Source organism: Rattus rattus, chromosome 3 (assembly GCF_011064425.1).
Source record: "Rattus rattus isolate New Zealand chromosome 3, Rrattus_CSIRO_v1, whole genome shotgun sequence".
NCBI lineage: Eukaryota > Metazoa > Chordata > Mammalia > Rodentia > Muridae > Rattus > Rattus rattus.
This window is the reverse complement of record NC_046156.1, coordinates 125,270,539-125,292,871: the sequence shown is the minus strand read 5'-3', so window position 1 is coordinate 125,292,871 and position 22,333 is coordinate 125,270,539. Positions and strand designations below refer to the sequence as shown.

General features: G+C 43.1%; 1 protein-coding gene across 1 annotated transcript in view; it reads right to left on the bottom strand.

Annotated features, from left to right (window-relative positions):
- Nucleotides 1–4,356: 4,356 nt before the first annotated feature.
- Nucleotides 4,357–22,333, bottom strand: part of Prkci (protein kinase C iota) — a 57,862-nt gene continuing 39,885 nt past the window's right edge. Inside the window, 13 exon segments of the mRNA XM_032898566.1 lie at nucleotides 4,357–4,920; nucleotides 8,493–8,608; nucleotides 8,944–9,033; nucleotides 10,543–10,622; nucleotides 11,610–11,735; nucleotides 13,392–13,479; nucleotides 15,380–15,515; nucleotides 15,756–15,842; nucleotides 16,332–16,429; nucleotides 16,928–17,078; nucleotides 17,080–17,102; nucleotides 19,274–19,332; nucleotides 20,851–20,905. Of these exon segments, the coding sequence (XP_032754457.1) occupies nucleotides 4,833–4,920; nucleotides 8,493–8,608; nucleotides 8,944–9,033; nucleotides 10,543–10,622; nucleotides 11,610–11,735; nucleotides 13,392–13,479; nucleotides 15,380–15,515; nucleotides 15,756–15,842; nucleotides 16,332–16,429; nucleotides 16,928–17,078; nucleotides 17,080–17,102; nucleotides 19,274–19,332; nucleotides 20,851–20,905 (1,197 nt within the window). The 3' untranslated portion in view covers nucleotides 4,357–4,832.

Genomic DNA, 22,333 nt, shown 5'->3' with positions numbered 1-22,333 from the left:
AATTCGTCTGCCCATTTGTTGACTGGCAGCTTTATTATCTTTTCACAGGGAAAAACAGAAACCATGGCACCCAACTACTTCAAAGACGCTGTTAAATGAAGCCCTTCCAGAAGCTCCTTCTCACATTTCCATTCCTACTGACAGGCTAGCCTGTGAGTGTAATGAGCTAACAAACTCTCAAGTTCAGTGGTTGCACCTGATAGTTTTCAATTCCCCACACTCTGGATACCAAACATCTCTTCATTAAATATATATTTATTTTCTCCAGTACTAAAAGGAACTGGAGTGAATGCATGTGAATCTCAACAGGGCCTGGCCTGCCACGGGAGGTTGTCCCTGTCACATTTCATCCCCAAATCTCATTCTGAGCTGCAAAAAAAAACAAAAAAACTGGTCCAGAAAGAAGCATCTGACAGCTTGCTCTCAACTGCACTGGTGGAAGCCAAATGCCATTTCTCAGTACAAACTGCAAAGCCAATCTTAGTGTGGGAGAGAACAGCCTGCCTTTGACCTCCCCCGGAGCTGAGGACCAAACCAGGGCCTTGCGCTTGCTAGGCAAGCACTCTACCACTGAGCTAAATCCCCAACCCCATGCCCTGACCTTTCTATGGATATTCAAAATACAGGAAACTTGTGGAACCTACTCTAAGTCTGAAAGTGCCAGTCATAAATTGTCATAAAAACTCATCTCTTCATTAAGACATGACAGCGGCATGGCCCCACTGTGTGTTTTTACTGCATTTCCTTGGTTGAGTCAAACACTGCCAGCTTGTCGGCTGCCTCTCCTGGGTGTAAATGGCAGAGGTCAGCTTTATCACCCGTATTTAGCATGATACACAATACACTGCAGTAGATTTGTGGCTGACTGCTGGGACTAAAGAAATGGACTCATTTGATTCCTCTTTCCTAGAGTAGATCTAGGAAAGATTCCAGCTCTACTCAGGGCTTGTTGTTATTCAGAAACAAGCTGCCAATGCTTCAAGGGCTGGAGACCTCTTTTACCTTTGGGGGAAGGAAGCTGGCTGTCCCAGGGACTCAATGATTTATATGCAAAATCCCCCTAAAACTCCAGGGTCCTTTCTACTGCCTGGAAATCTCACTAATGCTCAGATAGCTAAACTGACGCTGCGGAACTGCCTGGACGGCTCCTCACTGGCCCCACCTATAACTGTTCCGAGCAAGGGTGCAATCTGGGTAAATATAGGGAAGGGGTTTCCTATACAGTTCCCTGTTCTGCCCAGAGAGGCACTGAGGATGCAATGCCCAGGGGAGAAGGGGAAGCCATGGTGAAGACTGTATTTGTGGGATACCAGCTACTTCCAGAGAGGAAGCTCCAGCCTTTTGGAACACAATAGATCAACATGAGGCCTAACACAGGAATGACCTGCTCTGAAGGACTGAATAAACTTCAGTTTGACGCACAGTACAATATTCTACGTTTAGCTGATTTCTTGTTTTTCACATGAAAAGACCCAAAGAGGAATAGGTTAAAATGTACTAGAATCTTTAGTCATCCGCACTAAAACGTTGTCTGAGTTACAGAAATTCTGTAACGAATTCTGACAGTCTTGCTCTGGAACTTTTTTTTTTTTAAAGTTGAAAATGGCCAACTCCTCATAGGTATTAAACATTTTATTTAAAGATCTTAATGTAAAAAAATTATACAAATACAGTTACATTATAGTGAACAAGGCAGTGTTCTACATGACAAAAATCAAAACAAGTTTCTAAGGTGAGTACCGACAACGAGAACAGACAATAGGACTAGACATCCATCCAGCTGCACTGATAACCGATCCGACCATGAGCTTATGCAAGGTAAGTGATTTCTAAGACACCAAGTGCCAATCACTGTCCGTCCACACTGCATTCCCCTGGCAGGATTCTGAGAACATTTCCATAACATACAGATTTGGCATGGCCCGGAAGGACAGAAAACGAGAACTGAACTAAAATCATTGTAATAATTCTGTATAAAGCATACATAGTACGTTGTCTTATTAGTTATCAACAACAACAGAAAGATTTAAAAACAAAGACCACCTTAATTATGGTGAGAACCTCATCATAGAAAAATGTTCATCATTTGTACGGTATTGGCAGAAACGGACAAGTTTTGTTGGGGATGAGGGCAGGGAAGACATATAACTTGAATTTATTCATCTAAATTTGTTGACAAATGCATGATAATTCACTGATTTCCCCTTCTTAAAATGTTTTATCACAAAAAAACACAGACTCACATTCCAAGAAATATGGCCACAAGATAAAGAATACCTTGACGAAAATGCTTCTCACGATGAAATACCAAGTCCCAGAAGACTCCCAGGCAGGCTCGGCACTGCACTTTAACAAGGCTCAGTCTGAAGTGCCCCAAGGGAGAAGCCCCACTTAGGTCATAGATATCTCAGAACTCCCCACAAGCTTAGGACGTGAACACTGCCTTTTGATTTAAGAGTCGTTCTAGATCTCAGGGAAACACGCGCCTCTTAAACATGAAGTGTGCACAAACATCCGCCTCTAGGTGTGCATTCACTGCACTCCCTTGTCTGCTCCCTCACAGTTATGTCCTGCAGGGAGGGCCGCGTGCGTGCCACGGGTGCCAGCCTGTGGGAGCTGGTCTGTCCTTCCTCTCAGCTCGTGGGTTCCAGGCATCAGGTCATCAGGTGCTGAGCTGCCTCGACCGACTGATGGTCCCTGGTTGGCTTTCCTCAGTGGAGGTTTTCACGGCTCCCAGTCTTTCATTATTTAAGAAAATGCACGACCCAACTTGACACAACTTACACTTGTAATGAAATGTGGCATCCTCAGAGATGTCTTCAATGCCTACGTGTTTGAAGCCTTATAAGCTCAACACCGTACAGCATTTGTGAAACTAAGTCTACTGATTTGACAACGGTAGCTTGTTTAGGTGACCATTTTAAAGTCCTTTATATAAAAATATTTAAAACAAACAGCAGAATGGTGCTTAAAATGGTGCTTCTTTAAATAAAAGATTGCTAAATACTACTGTTAATAAAAATATTGTGGAGAACTGAGGACTCTGCCCTGAATGGACTGTACTGTGCATCACACTTGTTACCTAGACACAAAAACTCAGGAAGAGCCCGAACTGGGATGTGTTACACAGCTATCAAGTCATCAGTACTGGTCTGTACTGGAGGTGTCACACAGCCATCAAGTCACCAGTACTGGTCTGTACTGGATGTGTCACACAGCCATCAAGTCACCAGTACTGGTCTGTACTGGATGTGTTACACAGCCATCAAGTCACCAGTACTGGTCTGTACTGGATGTGTTACACAGCTATCAAGTCACCAGTACTGGTCTGTACTGGATGTGTCACACACCCATCAAGTCACCAGTACTGGTCTGTACTGGATGTGTCACACAGCCATCAAGTCACCAGTACTGGTCTGTACTGGATGTGTCACACAGCCATCAAGTCACCAGTACTGGTCTGTACTGGATGTGTTACACAGCCATCAAGTCACCAGTACTGGTCTGTACTGGATGTGTCACACAGCCATCAAGTCACCAGTACTGGTCTGTACTGGATGTGTTACACAGCTATCAAGTCACCAGTACTGGTCTGTACTGGATGTGTCACACAGCCATCAAGTCACCAGTACTGGTCTGTACTGGATGTGTTACACAGCTATCAAGTCACCAGTACTGGTCTGTACTGGATGTGTCACACAGCCATCAAGTCACCAGTACTGGTCTGTACTGGATGTGTCACACAGCCATCAAGTCACCAGTACTGGTCTTGAGCGTCACTAGACTCCACGAAAAGCTCTCAAAGTACAGATAATGTACTCTGGGGAATGAATCACAAGTAGTTAAGACATTCTACTTAGCAGATAAATTATTTTCCCATATACTAAATAATAAAAATATATTCACTCCGCCTCCCCTGAAGACATGGAATGCTTTTCTAAGTAGGGTAAGAAGCGAGAGCCTCCTCATTATTTACATCAAATCTTAACCACCAGCTACAGGACTCATTCTCCAGAAGAGACAGAATACTACCATTGTTCTTCCTGCAGCTACGGCACACTCCTCCTTTCTCCTTTATCTGAGCAGCTGCCTATTCCCATGCAGCCTGGGTCTCTGCACGTCAGGTATCATCATGCTAGTATTCACGGAAGAGGCAAGCTCAGAAGCTAACCCCTTATTGTAAAAAAAAAAAAAAAAAAAAAAAAAAAATTTAAAACGCAAAATAAATCACTGTGTTAGTTTTTGAAACACAGATAATAACTTAGAACCCAATTCTTAATAAAACAAGGCCCTGGGTTCGACCCCCAGCTCAAAAAAAAAAAACCAAAAAAAAAAAAAAAAAAAAAATAAAACAAGTCAATTGTGTATCAATTTGATAGCTGCTTCTTTAAATTACCCAAAGTAATGAGAAGATTTATAGGAGGATTCAAACTGAGGGAACTCAGAAACCAGTAACACTAGCAGATATACTTAGCATGGCCCTCCACTCTACAATTAAGCCTTCCATGCCTTAACCCAAAGTGACAACTGTGGGAGACGGATGATGTCATCCCACTGAGTGTCACAACGCGGCAGAGGCGTTCTTTGACAAGCTAGGCTGTTTCCTTTACACAAAGACACTGTCCTTTCTCATTAGGAGCCTCTGGAGAGCAAGCATAACTGGAGTCTGACATGACTGTCAGGAAACTAGTTTCTGGTTTTTTAGCTCTGCTTAGCTATATGATTCCTATAGTCGCTAACAGGATATTGAGAGAGATTTGTAAGGACAACATAAAATGCTAACTGTGGCCGGGCTAACGGGTGATCCATGCACTAAATGGCAGTGAGCAGAATCAGACACACTCTTCTGCAGACATCAAGAGAGGGTTGATATACTCGAAACCTTCAAATTCAGACTGATCGATCTTCCTCACGATGTCACTGTTGAAAGACAAACACAAATATCCATCATAATCAGATGTCTTCACCCTTTAAACAATGAAATACGACCAAAAAAGAAAAAATAGTGCTAACTGACATTACTGCGGAAAGACAAGTTCTTAGATTGATCAAGTTATTAGAATTAAATTGGTTCCAGAAGAATCAGGGGAAAAGCCTCACAGGAAACTAAGGACCCACAAGCAACCTTATCACCGAGACGTCCCAGAATCAGACTGGAATTTTTTTTTTTTTCTTTTCTTTTTTTTCGGAGCTGGGGACTGAACCCAGGGCCTTGCACTTGCTAGGCAAGTGCTCTACCACTGAGCTAAATCCCCAACCCCCAGACTGGGATTTTTAAAAGGCAGAAATGATCACAATGTCAGTTATTTTAAGTTCTAACCTGAATAGCTCTCTTGATTAAGGTAAAGTGGGGTCTAACTTAACATCTGGTTTGGTAATCACCTCAAGAGCGAGGCAGATGGTGAAGAGAAGGAAGCTAGGCAAATGAGAAAGCCCTAGTGTAAGTCCCCTGAGACAGAAGCAAGGAGACCCTGAGCCACAGAGAGGGGAGGCTGGCACTGTGCTGCACTGCTCGTGTCCACACGAGACCCTGAGCCACAGAGAGGGGAGGCTGGCACTGTGCTGCACTGCTCATCTAGTTTACACAGAGTAGGGCTGAACTATCAAACACTCCAGTACCCAAACGAAGGAGACATATGCTGAGCAGAGTTACAGACGGCACAGCGCCCTCCTTGCAGGAAAGCCCTAAGGGAAAGCAGCACACACACGTATGGATACAAGTACATCTGTGGACACACTTGTGGAGGCTGGAGGTCGACATCAGGGGTCTTCCTCGATCACTCTCCACCGTACTTTTGGGTAACGAGCGTCACAGGCACGCGCCATCACGTGTGGCTTTGCTATGGGTGCATATGCTGGCATGGCATCCCCCAAAGCCCACGGTCTGCTAAATCTCACACAGCGGGAGCTAAGCACACCTATGAAGGGAGGGTGACGTCTAGCTGCAGAAATCAAGGAAACCAGCATTCATTATACAAGTGGAATTTGAAAGACTGGTAGAAATGCAAGAAAATCATCAAAGAGCTCAGGAACAGAAGGGCCCTAAGCGGTAGGTGATACTGGGAGGAACGCCATGGTTAGGTTTAAAACTCTAGTGCTGTTTCCATGAAGGTATTTCACTGCCGCTAATCAAAGATCTAGCTGCATTTCAGGTATGTCTGAAATAAGTGCGATCATTTCAATTGATAAAACCGTTAGAGGAGAACAGACACAGACAGAGAGTGGCACCCGCTGTCAGGGAATGGGAAATGACAGGCTGCTCCAAACACCGTGGTCTCTTAGTGATATGGCTGAGAGTCAGGCAGAACAGTGCTGGCTGGGGTGGTGCTGGGGTGAGTGGGTTTAAAATGCCAGGCAAGAGGACAGCTGTTACCCGGAAGGTTTCTGATTAAGGGCTGAGGAACTGGAGCAGTCCCTCGTGAAGTATACCGTCTAGGGTGTGTACTTCCTAGGAGCACAGGAAAGGACGAAGCAGTCAGCTGGCAGGCACTTTACTTTTGGTTTGATTTGCATGAGTCTGGATCTAGGGTTAATGCGACAGGATACGAAAAGGATCCAATAGTTAAATGAAAACCACACAAAGCTGCCCCCTACCCCCTATCAGCAGTGGGCACTGTAGAGTCTGAGGAATGAGAGACGTCAACAAGTACAGACTGACTCTGTGACAGGAGTAGATGGCGGGACAACAGGCAGACATGAGGTGTCACAAGCACAGAAAAAGAGTCAAAGGTTACTACTACTTTGGTTCTTAGACTCCAGTTATCTGAGGGGTTTATCTGACAAACAGGGAGATGCTAAACAGATGGAAAGGCTCAGGAAAGCTGTGGAGGGGCGGTGGAAAGCTTCAGAAACCGTTATCTTGCACTAACTTCTTCACAGCACCTTAGGAGGTAGAGACAGTGAGAAGGAAGAGGCTGGGAGAAGTCATACAATTCTACAGAAGGGTGCACAGCTGGCTAGAATGACATGGATTTGAGCATCTCTCTTCTGATGAACTCTCTGTTCTTTCTAACACACAGCTCTGTGAGGAATGACTGCTATAGCTCTCCTATAGACAAAGCTTTGTGTGAAACCAGACTATTTTGACCATGAACGTCTAGCACTTAGCCATGCCTTTTGCTTTATCTGTCGACTTAGTAATCCCCTAAACAGCTAGTATCTCCATACAGGGCCTCCTGAATCTCTGCGGTACAAACTGAGTATTGCAAACAGAGGGTTGGCAGGTTCTGAGCCCAGAGCATCCCGGTGTCACACAAAGGGGAAAAGATGACAGGCAGTTTTTACAGAGATGAAACTGGCACTGCTCAGGATGTCAAACCTTCCACAGACGTCAGGGGGAAGAGGACTAGCCAAACAATGTTCTGAAACTTAGAAATTAAGAAATCAGCCTGACCTGCCAAAGCTTAAAAAGCAAACATCTGTGGTAAGAATACATAAGGCAGTCAATGCTCACTGCCCTGACAAGAGTCTGGTAGACACCGCCTATCCCTCTATTACTAAGAACATCAGTAACCATTTTTTTACATGTCTGAAGATGAAAAGAAATAACAAAAAAGGGATACCTCAAAGAAGGGGTAACATTCTGTGGAAAAGGAAAACTAAGCAAGCTTTTAGGTAGGGGGAAAGTGTTGGAAAAAAATTCCAGAGGTGAAGCAATGAGATAGCTGGCAAAGGAGAAGGCAGACGCAGACCAGGGCTGTGTGGTCTTCCCTCCCAGAAGGCAAAATAAGGCCCAGAGGAGTAAGGCCCAGTCCTGAGAGTCCTGGGACACAAAGGTGCCTGAGGTCATCTGAAAGGGAGCAAGCTACATCAGAGAGGTCTCGATTCTTGCAGTTAAAATCAAGAACTGATTACATTAAATCCATTGAGAGAAGGCTTCCAACCCTGAGACCATAAGGGACAGCTTTGAAGGATGCCAGGACTAAGATCTGAGTAAAGTGAATGCCGGGGAGCAAAGCCCCTAAGTATAAGAGAATGTATCTTTGGGGGGAGGGAGGGAGGGAAGAAGAGAACGAGTCAAAATAATCTCAAATCTCTCTAAATTATATTTTTAAAAGATGTGACACAGACATCATTCCAGCCCTGCTGACTAGACTAGAAACTTGCTGTTTCTTCCAAGGAACACCCAGACACTCAGAGAGATGGCCTCATTAAAATGGAGTAGTGCAGCCCACAGGCCTTGGTCGGTCAGCCGGGGTGTGAGTCCTGACACCTGCATGACGCTTGCTCTCTCCCTGAGCCGTGGCTCCTCATCTGTAAGGTGAAGATGACAACACCCACTTGACGAGGCTGTTGTGGGAACTGGGAGGACACATCCAAAGTCAGTAGACATAATCACTGCTAGAGAGACTTTAGCAGGTAATGGATGCTGATGCCCAGCAATGTAATAATTACACATACATCAGAGATATTTCCATAAACAGTTAAGTATCTTTACGGTTGGAGATTTCAGAAGAAGCTTGGAAACGTGTTTAGCGTGTGGAATCACTTACTCATCATCTGGAGTGAGCTGGACTGGTTCGTTGGTAAACTGGGAGTCAAAGTTATCCAAACCAAATTCTCCAGAAATGTTTGGTTTAAAGGGCGGAACCACTTGCTTCTGCTCCATCTATAAAGACATGACAGTTGAGGTCTGCACACAGGCACTGCACCTCACTCTTCCCTTTGTCTTCCTCATCTCACCAGGTACGCTGCTGTGCAAGGCCAGCAGCCACCGCCACATCTTATAAAGGGGAACACTGCTATGCGCCACAAGAATATCCCCACCTCCTCCGGTACACTAACTACTATTCTGTTTCTAAAGCTTTTTATAAGTGCTACACAGTAGTTTCCAGTTACTTAAGCTATAATTTATTATCTTAGTTTTTCAATAACGTATTAACATAATAAAAATTGGCCTTTGATTACACGAAAACCCAGGCTAGGAAAATAAAATTTACATACCATGTCCCAATCCACATTACGGAAAAATGGGTGTCCTTGGATGTCAGCAAATCCAGTTTGAGGGTGACAACCCAATCGTTCCTTTGGGTCCTATGGCAGAAGCAGTGTTTCAAGAACTAGGTAGGTATAATTTCTGTTTTATGATGGCTTCATTTGTCTAGCTATTTCTAGAAAGCATGCCCCAGACTCGGGTGATCAATTAGAGGTCACAGCAGGTAAGGCTTCCTCCTGACTCTTTATCAGCTCGCCCTGTCAGTAGGAAGAGAACCTACAGCAGCTATGGTGGGGCACAGTACCCACAATCTCAGAACTGAAGGTAAGCCTAGGCTACAGAAGGCCCTGTCTGTAAAATGGTGGAGTGCTTCATCACTCTTTGCTAAAGGAGGAATGTGGAAATAAGAGCAGCGTTTAGTTATTTCTTTCTGTGGGTCAGAGTTTAGTAATTAAACGCAGAAACCTCTGAACGTTCCCACACACTTATTTTCAGCCATTGTTCCAGCCTCCGAAGCACAAACCTTAATTTGTCTGAGACAGTGACACAGCAATTGTCTGATCGCTGACTCATAAAGCCTTGGCTTTCGTTCCCACTAGGAATTACAATGCTTCCTTTTTGATAAAAGGCATTTTATTTTATACATTGGCATCTCTCAACTTCACTTTTCATACTACGAAACATAAGCCTCCAGTTTAAACATTTGCTGTTGTAAAATATCTGCAAATCTGCCTTTCCAAAATGACTGAAACGATAAGAATCAGGACATTTTTGGCTCTTATGTGGCTTGAATCTTTTAAGTTGTTTCTTTAAATCCCAAGATATTTAAGGCATCCTAGCAGGGGTCAGCGAGACGCTCAGTGGTTAAGAGCACAGCAGAGGCCTCAGGTTGGATCCCTAACACCCACGGCCGCTCACAGCCATCTCTACTCCAGGTCCAGGAGATGCGACGCCCTCTTCCGCCTTCCTTGGGCACCAGGGATGCATGTGCTACAGATCGCATTCTGACAAAACACCCGCACACGTAAGATAAAGACACAGCCATCTAAACTAAGTGCAATCTTCCACTTTTATAAAATTCATCCTCTGTGCCCACAGAGGTAAATTTTCTACCTTCATTTATTTGGAATAAATTTTATGAAATTCACAATCTTAGAACCTAAATGGTGCTGGCTTACCAACTGCCACAAGCAATTGAATGATGCTTATATTTTTAAGATGTCATTTCATTTCTTCTGAATTTTATCTAAATATAGAATTCTTACTATGAAATGGATAGAAAACATTCTTGGCCACATGGTGAGAGATGGGCTTTATAGATAACGACAGAAACACAGCTGAAAATGGCGTCATAACGAATTACAGACTCCACTTCCCGCCGCTGGGGAGAGCGAACGTGTGGACCATTCATATTCACACGCAATGTCAGCTGCGGGTAAATAACTGACATTGGCCAAGGACAATTGGTCAGGATTTGCTCTGGTCTGTGGTTCTAACTGAAAAGCACACATCGCGCTCTGAAGCTCTGCAGTGCCCGAGCCTCCACCCGCAGGCTCTCGTCTCTTCTCTCGGGAGGGGGCGCAGGAGCGCTCGCAGGCAGCTCCTACCTTGTTGAGGAAACTCTTCAGCACACTTGCTGCTTTCACAGACAGGGAGCGCGGTATGCGGATCTGCTTCTCCAAAATGACTGAAAAGAACCACAGGGTCACAGGGTCACTTTGGTTTTGTGTGATTTCATCACATCTTCCTCTAATCCCTAGGTATTTAAGGCATCCTCGCAGAATGCACACATCCACATAACTGAAGCACTCCATGCATTTTCCCTGGCTCTCCTCGGAGCGACCCCTTGCCTGAGTATTGTACTTATTATTTACAAGCATGTTTTATTTTTACTACCTCAGTGTGCCTCAGTTTCCTCCTCCATAAAAAGAAATAAAAACAATGCCTGCCTCACAGGGCTTATGAGGCATAAAAGTTAACACAGTAAAGCACCTGCATATATATGTAACACAGAATTGTACTGGAAATGTGAAATTACTCTGCAAAGCTCCTGTCCACTTCACCCCATGAGCAGCCCTGAGGACCTGTCACTGCTCCAAACCTTGTCAGCACCAGGCAGTTACTCTCAGTCTAAATCTCCGTCGACTGCACAGGCATGAAACAGCAGCTCATTAACACTTAGTGTGTATTCTCTTTCCATAATCTTAATGGCGCTTTGGTTCCTTATTATATGGAATACTTCCTCGTATTCTGTGAGGGTCTGAATCACTAGGTGCAGAGTTCTGTGGCCGCTGCATCCTTTATGGGAGAGGTCCTGTGCTTGGCCTCCCCCCTGTTCTGTTGACCCTCAGCACTCCTCACCGTGAACCCTCTTCCCGAGCCTTTAACACCTCTCTGATCTCTCTGATCACATCCACACTCCAGTCTTCTTGAACCCGGGCACTGGGTCTGGGGCTCATGTGCACAGATTAGTCTCTCTAATAGATGCCTCCAGTCACTCCAGTACATCCGTGTTCTATATGTAAGACAGACACGCTTAGATGCTTGTTATGAGCTGAGTAGGGAAGGAAACTACGAAGGAAGCTACAGGCTAGAAATTACTCTTGCTCTTACTGAGAACAGTAATTTGAGAGCCCTTACTTTGCTCTAGATTTCCACAAAGTACTGTAATTACCTTGGAACAGATAATCCTCTGTGTTTTGGTCAGGATTGTCAGAGCTCCCAACGATATCAAATGGAGACCTTCCCGCCATCATCTCAAACATGAGCACTCCAAGAGCCCACCAGTCAACGCTGAAGCCTTTAGAGAGAAGTTTAAAATGATAAATCTTCTCTGCGCGTGTGAAAATCCAGCTAGCAGAAATTTATTTTATCATGAGATGGAAATATAAACATAATGGAAAAGTTCATTCTAATTAGATTATAAATAACATGGTAGGCACTAAAAACTACAGAAATACTTGGTCCAGCCAACCCTAAAGAGATATCTATTATGTTCCTCCTTCCAAGCACAGGGATCACTGTAGAGAAGGGGGAAGACCGTAAAAACCAGAGGTGGAGGAGCAACACAAGCAACAAGTCCCCAGACATGTAGGGCAGCCGTACATATGAGCTCACAACAATGGGGACAGCATGTACAAGCCCAGTAAACAAGTCGGACCAAACCCCAGCACGGTAAGCGGAGGCGGACAGGAGGAGCCACGGCAGGGGAAGTGATAGCTACAGGAGAGGAGTGTTTCTCTAAAAGAGTTGTTCCTTACAGCTGACCATGCTCCCGTGGGTCCACAGACCCAGGACCATAAGCATGGACGAGCTGGGTGAAAGGGAAGAGGAGGCAAAGCTGGATGAGTGGAAGTCGGGGCTGGGGATCTGGGAGGAACAGGAAAGGGTCAATATGATCAAAATATATTGTAATGCAGTTTCAAACAACAAATAAAACTAGTAAAAATAAATGTAAAGAAAATTAACAGAAGCCAGGGGTAGTGGTGTATACTTTAAATCCCAGCACTAAGGAGGCAGAGACAGGAGGATCTAGTTCAAGGCCAACCTGGTTTACAGAGCAAGTTCCAGGACATCCAGGATTATGTAGAGACATCCTAACTCTATGAAAAGAAGGAAGGAAGGGAGGAAGGGAGGGAGGGATGGAGGGAGGGAGGGAGGGAGGGAGGGGGGAAGGGAGGGGAGGAAGGGAGGGAGGGAGGAGGGTGGAAGGGAGAGAGGGAGGAGGGTGGAAGGGGAGGGAGGAGGAGGAAGGGAGGGAGGGAGGAGGGGAGGGAGGAGGAGGAAGGAAGGGAGGGAGGGAGGAGGGAGGGAGGGGAGGAGGGGAGGGAGGAGGGAGGGAGGGGAGGAGGGAGGGAGGGAGGGGAAGGGGGAGGGGAGAAGGAGAGGGGGGCGGGGAGGGGGAAGGGGAAGAGAGAGGGGGGGGGGGGGGGGGGGGGAGGGGGGGGGAGGGGGAGGGAGGGAGGGAGGGAGGAGGGTAGGTATTTCTAGCCTTTAGGACCGTCTAGAACACTAAGGGAAATAACCCAGGAATCTGAGCGATCTCCTGGAAGTCTGTGATAGTGGATTCATATAGCTGATGCGTTAAGAGCCTTCCTACCTGGGCACTTCCTTGGCTTTTGTGACCGAGGCGTATAATTTAAACTTTTCTGTATATTGCTTCCTGTCTTTGTTAACACCACGTACCTCAGAAGGTTTGTGGGGGAGCGTAGAGTGAATTGTTTACAACAGTTCTTGCCACTGCTTGTCAGTGTTTGTCACTAGTAAAGTATTTAAATGTAACTCCCCCAAATGCTGAACCTTTTTTGGGTTCAATTTAAGAATTTGAGGGTTTTCACGTAGGTTAACAGAACTAAGAAAAGTTTATATATTAATGAATATTAAGATGATATAGTATATTATGTTATAGTTGGCACCAATTATAGTGATAGCTAAAATATCACCTATTAATTATTACCATAGTCTTCTCCTCTTAAGATCTCAGGAGCAATGTAATTGGGAGTCCCACAGAAGGTGCTGGTTGTATCTCCGGGCCGTAATCCTTCCTTTCATGGGGGAAAAAGGGAAGGAGAAGGGGAAAGATCAGAGGCAAAACTACATTTACTGCTTCCACTTCATGTGTGTAAACTCAGCGTGTATAATAGGTTAACCCTGAACAGCATCACTAGGACAGCGATTATTACTAAATAATCTTATTCATACTAGATGTTGTTGAAGTCAATTCAATTAAGATAAAACTGCCTTTAAAATAACATTTATTAAAATTTACTACAAAAATAGAGATTGTGTGACCCCAGTGAATATCTCATGGCTGTGAGACACTGCACTGCTGTGCTTCTGGCCATTTTTCCTGTGCAGCGTGTCTACTGCTTTGCTGTTTAATAGCCGTAGGAAGGTGAACTACGAAGGCACAATGCACAAAAAAGCTAAGTAGAGAAGATTCCCAATAATAAATGGAGTAGCCATCAAGAGCTGTAGCAAATGTAAGTTTCTGTACACCTGGTAACATATTTTCTAAAAAAGAGTAAAAAATGGAGAACACATCAGGAAATTTTCATGGTCTCTGATTATGAGACTTTAATATTCAGAAAAGATCAGTAACTAATAAACAGGGAAATTTTAGATTAAAAAGCATGGCAGTCCACATGTACTCCCAGCACTTGGAAGACTGAGGCAGAATTGTTAATTCAGGGTCACCCTCAGATACAAACCAAGATTTTGTTTCAAAGGGATAAAACCAAGCCAAACAGAAACACCAACCAAAACAAAGACAAAGTAAAACCATGACAACCACCAAATGTGCCACATATACCCATATCGCAGTATAAATATGGCCATATATGTTTGGGGGACACAGGAAGGACAGAAAGTCATAAAAGAAAGGCTCCTTCCTGTGCTGGGGGGATGGCTCGGTGGGTAAACTCTTGTGGTCTAGCCCAGACTGGCCTTGAATTCATGACCACCTTCTCCCCACAAAGGTGCCTCTGCCTCTCACGCTACCCATAATTTTAACCAATATTCAGATACTGACTCAAAAAAACCAAACCAAACCAAAACAAAACAAAACACAAAACCAACCACTGTTGTAATTTGCAGATTACTCCGCATACTTTCATTTGCTCTTAGACCTTGTAAGAATCTATTATTATTGTGATTAGTTTTAAAACCAGAGAGAAAACACTATAGGAAAAACCATGGCAGACCAAAAAGGTATCGTGAATATAAATGAAGCATGCAGGGGACCCAGTGACTAACTCTTCACTATTAAATAAATAAAGTCTTCACAAATAAAATTCACATAGGGAATGATTTAAGGTGCATCATAGGAAAAATGGTCTTGAGTTTTATACACTGCATGATGACTTTACTGTTAAATCCTCGATACCATTTCGGTGTTTATGATACTCCTCCTGATGGATGGGGACACAGTGAACATCATACACTTGTGGATGCTTTGTTAGGGCAAGGTTAATAAGTGGAATAGGTCTCTGAACGCTTTATGGGGAAAGATCAGACCTCTAAATAAACACCGTTGCCAAAGGAATAAATCACCACTGAATAGACATATTCTGAGATAAAGTAAAATGCTTACTTGATTTTTACAATATTGTATGTAAGAGATTTGACATTTCAATATAAAAATACTCCTAGGAAAAATTTAAAAGTAGGTTCAGGTCTAGCAAATGGTAAACTTGGACAGTGATATGCAAATACTGTTAACAGAATGGGACTGTAAGATTTATTTCCAAATTCTCTTCAAAAGTATAACAAAAAAAAAGTTACAACTAATTTAAAAAAAAAAGTAACCCATAAAACTCAGGTCACAGAAGACATGGAGTTCTGCAAATGGCCGGGTGGCCAGGGAATATACACACTTGTCTTCAGACTAGAATTCGAAGACATCCTGAACAAGGCAGTGGTCTTTCCGTCTGGAGGTTCTCTCACCTTACACATGCCGTAGTCAGTGAGTTTGATGTGTCCTTCAGAGTCCAGCAGTACATTGTCCAACTTCAAATCTCTATAAATTATCCCTCGCTCATGAAGATAATTTAGTGCTAGACTGATTTCTGCTGAGTAAAACCTTAAATTGAAAAAAATACGGCTTTGCTATGAATAATAACCACCTGAAAAACCCTAAATATATAATAAACACAAACAAAAGATTATAAAAGATCTACTATAATTTATTATGTAACTTAACCACCTCATGACTTAGAATGAATAAACTATAACAAGATAATTTATGTTAACTTGTTTTTAACGTCGACATAAAAGGTCAGGGAGCCCTGAGCAAAAAATCCAACTCAAACAAAACACTTACCTGGCATGTTCTTCAGGAAGTTTTCTTTGCCGCTGCATATGAAACATGAGATCCCCTCCATTCACATATTCTATGACAAAAAACAGCCTGCAACAGACGCAAGAGTCACATGTCACAGTGAGTCGTCGCACAGGTTTTGGCATTTCCCACAGCAACAGCAACAGCATAAAGGCCTTTTACCTTAGCGGACACAAGCAACCCAGTGTGACCCAACTTCTACACCGATTCCCCTCTAGAGTGGTGTCACTGCAGTCCAGAGCTACTCACGCTGGTGCAATCTTATGAACTGGGTGAGTCATGTTTAAATGTCACTCCAGGTAAAGAGACATTATGTCTTAAGATGAGAATACCGAGGATATTTAAAGGGCTGGCTAGCTACTGCTGTTTCTGAAGAGCCCTTCTCTCTCCCTTTGTCTTCCTTGTATGTCTGAGTGACTGGTGTTAAATTGGTATCACTGACTACAGCAGGAAATTATAAGTAGTCCTCCGACTTCAAGACTTATGGGAACAGATTCTTCTTATAGAACATGCCAAAAAGTTGGAAGCCCAGAGACCCTTGTCATCCTTTCACCTTACCTGCTTTCTGTCTGGAAGCAGGAATGCAGACCAACAAGGAAAGGGTGATTGGACGCCTGCTCAAACACATGCTTCTCTGTCTGTACCCAATCAATATCCTATTTAAAATATCAAAGACACCTACGTCAGATGAAATGAGCAAAACCAGTAATAGCTCGTTCTTAGCAAGTCAATAATCATAAATGTTAACTAAACAGACTAAGTATCAAAACCACTCCAAAAAAAAAAAAAAAACAAAAAAACAAAAAAAACCACTCATTGTCACAAAACAACACTTACACAAAGAGAAAATACCATTAACAAAATGCCCAGTATCATGAGATAGTCTAGAAAACAAGGAAAGCTCAGTACTTCCTTTGATAATAATAGCTTTGACTTAAAGCATCTGCTTAGAAAAGTAGATCAAAATAACCCACAAACACTGAAATAACATGATTTGTGTGTGCGCACCTGTACGCATGCCTGTGCATGTGTGTACATGTATGTGTGGCACTCTGAATTACACCTGTGTGTGTGTGCGTGCGTGTATGTGTATATGTGCACACTCTGCATTACTACATTCGGAGCCTTGTGCATGTGAAGTCTGTCTAGCTTACCTCATCGTCATTGACGAGCTCTTTCTTCACAACCTTCATTGCATAAATGCGATCTGTCTTTTTTAATCGAACCAGCAGTACTTTGGCGTAACTTCCTCTCCCTATAACTCGAAGCAAATCGAAATCCTGGAGACCTAAGCTTGATGACGCTTCCCACTCTCCTGGTGCTCATTGCCTGTGGAGAGCATTTACAGCAGCAACACTTCAATGTTTTGTATTTCTAACCCTTATCTAGTGATAATGATTTTAAAGCATTTTCTTAACATAAAATATTTTAAGTTCTTAACTCTTTTCATATATATATATATATATATATATATATATATATATATATATATATCTCCTAAAACATTCCATCTTTAAGGGACACCATGAGCCTGGGAGTAAAGAAACAGTAAGTTGGAATCTGAGGGCTGTTAGGACCTGACCAATTTTAAGTTAAGCACCATAGAGATACATGAATGTAAGGGACGTTGACTGTCATGACTGCAGAACAGAGGTAGCACTGATAAAGAAATAAAACACGTGGACAGGATAACACTGTAGTTGTGTAGATCTGTGGTTTTCCAAATGGAATTTAAGTTAACATAGATGAAGAGTCTGCTAGGATCTGGTAGAACCTACATGAGTGAAATCTAAGCTGCCGAGAGGACACACACTCCAGGGTCTACGAGATGCTACAGGCAGCAAAGAGACATGAGGCAACATGTGGGCCCAGGACAGAGGTCTCAGGCTTTATTATTAGGGCTTTCCTCCTTTGTCTGATTCATTCAGCTATGAACAAAACAAGGACGGTTTGGCTACAGTGGCAGAATGGCCTACAATGTTAACAACCCTGGCAATGTAAAAGTAAACATGTGGTCTTAGAAAGAAGGAAAAAGAAAGAAAGGAAGGAAGGAAGGAAGGAAGGTGGGGAGGAAGGAAGGAAGGAAGGGAGGAAGGAAGGAAGGATGGAAGGGAGGTGGGGAGGAATAAAAAGCAGAGTGGAGATATGTGTGCAGCTGGCTGGGCAGGTGCTGCACATCTGTAATCCCACATCTGGGAGGTGGAGTGAGAAGGATCAGGAGACTGAGCCATCTTCAGATATGCATGGAGCTCCAGGCCAGCCTGGGCTACATAAGAACTTGCCCCCCCCCCCAAAAAAAAAGGAAAAAAAAAAAAACCAGAAGAGAACAAACAGAAAGCAACTGACTATATTAGAAAGAGAATATAATTGTCATGTTAAAAATTTGGGATCTACAAATTTTCTTCACAACTGTGCTGGAGTAAAGCAAGTGGGTAGACCGATTAAGCAGTATGTGCTCAGAATGAATTTAACTGGGCAGTGCATAATGCTTTGCTACAATATTCTGTCCATAATTTCCATAATAAAAAGTTGGAAGTTAAACAAGAGAAGCCCAAAATAACAAGACCCATCAAACACTAGAAAGAGATAAGAAAAAAGGTAAGGAATAATCTTCCATGGCCGGAAATACACACCTTGGAAAAGCAGAGCCTTAAGTAACCACTAGAAAAGGCTAAGAAGGTTGCCGCCCTGCCAATAGCTAACACATGACTTCTTCACCAAACGCTTTTCTAAAACTGGTTCCTGTTTTAAATAATTTCTGTCTCAGAAATAAACAGACTGGGCTGGAGGAGCAGCTCAGCATTATGAACTCACTGCCCTTGCAGGGAATCGGAGCTCAGCGCCCACAGGCAACTCAGAGCAGCCTGACTGCCCCTCTCTAACTGATCGACACACCTCTCCTCCTGGCATCCATGACTGCCCGCACATACATGGCATTTTCTTACACAGATACACATAAAAGTACACATTAAAACCCAGAACGCTGCCTAATAGGAAAGAAAACAAAAAGCAGGTGGCCTCAGAGCAGTGGAATAAATAGTGTCTGGAACACAGGCCTCACAACCTAATTTGGATCCAGGAGCCAGTTCCAAGTGGACTGAGAGTAGCTACTCCACAAAACTGTCCTTTGACCTCCACAAGCACAGAGCAGCATGCCTACCCCACCCCTGCACATCTATACAGTACTAGTGAACACATTTAATCATTTATACTTAAAATACACAATCATAATATTATCAATTACTAAATGCTATGCATATTATATATATTGTAATTTTGTTTATGCTATCTTAAAGTGAATATAAAATTTCAGTTTATCTCATAATTAAAATTATTTCATTAAAAACTTAAATCGAAATAAAACTGTACAATTATCAGACACATTCCTTATATTTACCATTATGATGTAATACCTAAGCAGGTCAAAGTGTTATATTCTTAAACATTATATCTTTTGAAAAAGCTAAAGACTTTGTATATAGTAAGACAAATTATCTTACCTCCTTTTCTTCACCAACTTGGTCCAAACTCTCATGACTTGAAGGATTATATGGAATTACTGAAAATTCAAACCCAAATATTAAAAAAAGAGAAATAACAATGACGAATTTTACTTAAAATTTTTCTTTTGCTGGCTTTTCTTAGCTTTTACAGTGAGTTGGTTAATTAAAGTTTAATATTTGTCCTAAATTATATATTAAGAGTTGTGGCCCAGGCAATGGTGGTTCACACCATTAATCCCAGTACTTGGGAGAGGCAGAGGCAGACAGATCTGAGTTCCAGGCCAGCCCCGAAGGCAGAGAGGAAGTCCCACTTGGCGGCCAGCTCCTGCCCTTCCTCTTTATGATTAACTTGTTCTGTGCATGTAACTACAAGTCCTACAGATGGCGGGCCTATGGTTTTCAGTTCTTGTCTCCAGTTTAAAAGCACCTGACTATCAGAGATGAAGAACTGACAAGGCTGGGCTCTACTACTCAAGGCTGCTGGTACTGACCTTGAGTAACAAGGCCTTGGCTCAGACTTTTCAAGTTTCTTTTATGACCAATGGATGGACCCATCTGCCCTTCCAGAAAGATTCTTTTAGCTTTAGAATTTCCCAAGTACACGCACGCTTAAGATTCGTTCCTGTTTCACACTAACCTCATCTCACACAGTCAGTCTGCTGCGCTGTACCTCCTTATTTCCAGAATAAATATTTGAATAAGTCCAAGATGCCTCAACACTCACCATGGCTCCAAACACCTTTGTACTTTCTCACTAGGAAAAACAAACTAGGCTTGCTGAATTTACAGGATTCTCAAAAGAATGTATTTGAACTGGGAAAGCCAACTGTTAGTTTACACAGTTGGTTTTTCAAGTGTTAAATATGCATATTAAAATATTGTGACAAATTTTACCATCACAAAGTATTCTTAGGTATGTTAGGCTTTTAAATGTAGACTTAAAAAAAGTTACCACTGGGGTTGGGGATTTAGCCCAGGGGTAGGGCGCTTGCCTAACAAGCACAAGGCCCTGGGTTCGGTCCCCAGCCCCGAAAAAAAAAAAAAAAAAAAAAAAAAAAGTTACCACACAACAGTGGAAAGGAGGCTCCTGGAGGCAGAAGGTCTTAAGATAGGGGAAATGCAGAAGAAAACAGCAAAGGAAAAGCAACCAGTTTTATTTGAAAAGGTTATAATGAAATCTAACATTCTGTATGCTAATTCAAAAGAGGAAGAAAGAATGAGCCAGGGGGGTGCTAGTGCACACCTTTGGTCCCAGCACTTGGGAGGCAGAGGCAGGTCTTAGGCCAGCCTGGTCTACAAAGTGAGTTCGAGGACAGCCAGGGCTACACAAAGAAACCTTGTCACAAAAAATGAAACAATGAAAGAAAAGAACAAAAGAAAGAAGGAAGAAAGAAAGGAAGAAAGGAAGAAAGGAAGGAAGGAAGGAAGGAAGGAAGGAGAGAGGGAGGGAGGGAAACAGAGGAAGGAAGGAAGGAAGGAAGGAAGGAAGGAAGGAAGGAAGGAAGGAAGTCGCCCTACTATGAGAAAGGACCCTTTAAGAAAGCGCCCACAGTCTGTCTGCTACTTGCACTCACCTGTCTGTGTGTGGTCTGGGTGCATGGATGACTGGTCCATTGGCATCATGGGTTCCTACAAACATTTCCAAAGACAGTAACTTAGAAGATGTTTGTCTTAAGTTCCCAAAACTTCTATAAATCCAGAAATGATAGTATTTCAATGATATGTCGCATACTAAGACGTAAATGTGAATTACCTTATTGTTATAATAGTTAACTGTATAAAGTCATACAATCCTCCTACGAATGACGTGATATTGCACTTACAGAAAAAAAAAAAAGAAAGAAAAACAGTGATTTCAGGTCAACTGAAAACAAAACTGAACTATATACTGTGATTCCCCTTTCTAAATTTTCCTTTTTCTCTATGAGCTGCATTTTAAACCTTTAGGAGGAAGGTTTTAGAATAGCTATAATCCAGAGGTTGACTTTAAGATTCTGTAAACCTCTTAAATATATAAGCAATATTTTATAGGTTTCCTATTTTTCTGTATATTCTCACAAATATCAATGGGCCAGAAAACAAGAACAAATACCTCTGGGACAGGGACTCAACCAAGTCCCTGCCAGCACCCTAGGCAACAAGGCTTGACCAGCCCAGCTGTCCCCAATTCATAAGGTGCAGGATTAGGAAGCATCAGGAACACACCAGCTAGAGGGAGAGCATCAGACATGCAGTTCTAGCTTTAGGATGCCTTAGTGCCAACCATGCGTCCGGTACCCCGACATCTCATATCCTCGCTCACTCTGGACACCTCCTTCCTTCCACACGTGTGCACACCAACTAAGACTATTCAGAAAACAGAGTCTCACTTTTGTTGCTGTGATAAAATGTACTGACAAACGCAGCTCAGCTGAGAAAGGTGACAATGAAGTCCAGTCTGCTGTCCACCATTGAGGAGAAAGTCAAAGGAAGGCACTAAGCGGATAGTGACACGACAGTCACTGTGACAAGCAGAAGAGGAATGAACGCAGGCGGGCCTGCGGCCTTCTTCTCGTATGCACCCAGGCCCGCTGCTGGGTGGGTCACCTACTTCAATTACCAGGCAAACAACTCACCATCCAAAACTCCATCCACACAGATCCTCACTAAGACTTCCAGGTAGTTCTACTTTGTGTCAATTGACAGCTAGTAACCACAACAAACAGAAAGCTGGTAAATTATGCTTACAATTTTTAGTATTTCTTTTCTTCCCTAAAACCTGGAGCTCCCCCAAACTATAAATACATTCTTAAAACATGAAAAAATTAGTCAAATGATCCTCACAAAAATGAGCCACCCATAATAATGACCTATTTTTACAAACAGGCTGGTTATCCACTTGAAATTGGGAAGACGGAACCTCTGATGAAGAGTTGCCTCCATCAGCGTGGACATTACCCGCGCGGGTTCTTCAGGAGAGCCACCCCGATCTCCTGGCCAAGTGGGCCTGGCTGTGTAAGAAAGGAGGCTGAGCACCCACACAGAGGGGGCGGCGAAGAGCTTGGCTCCACAGTTGCT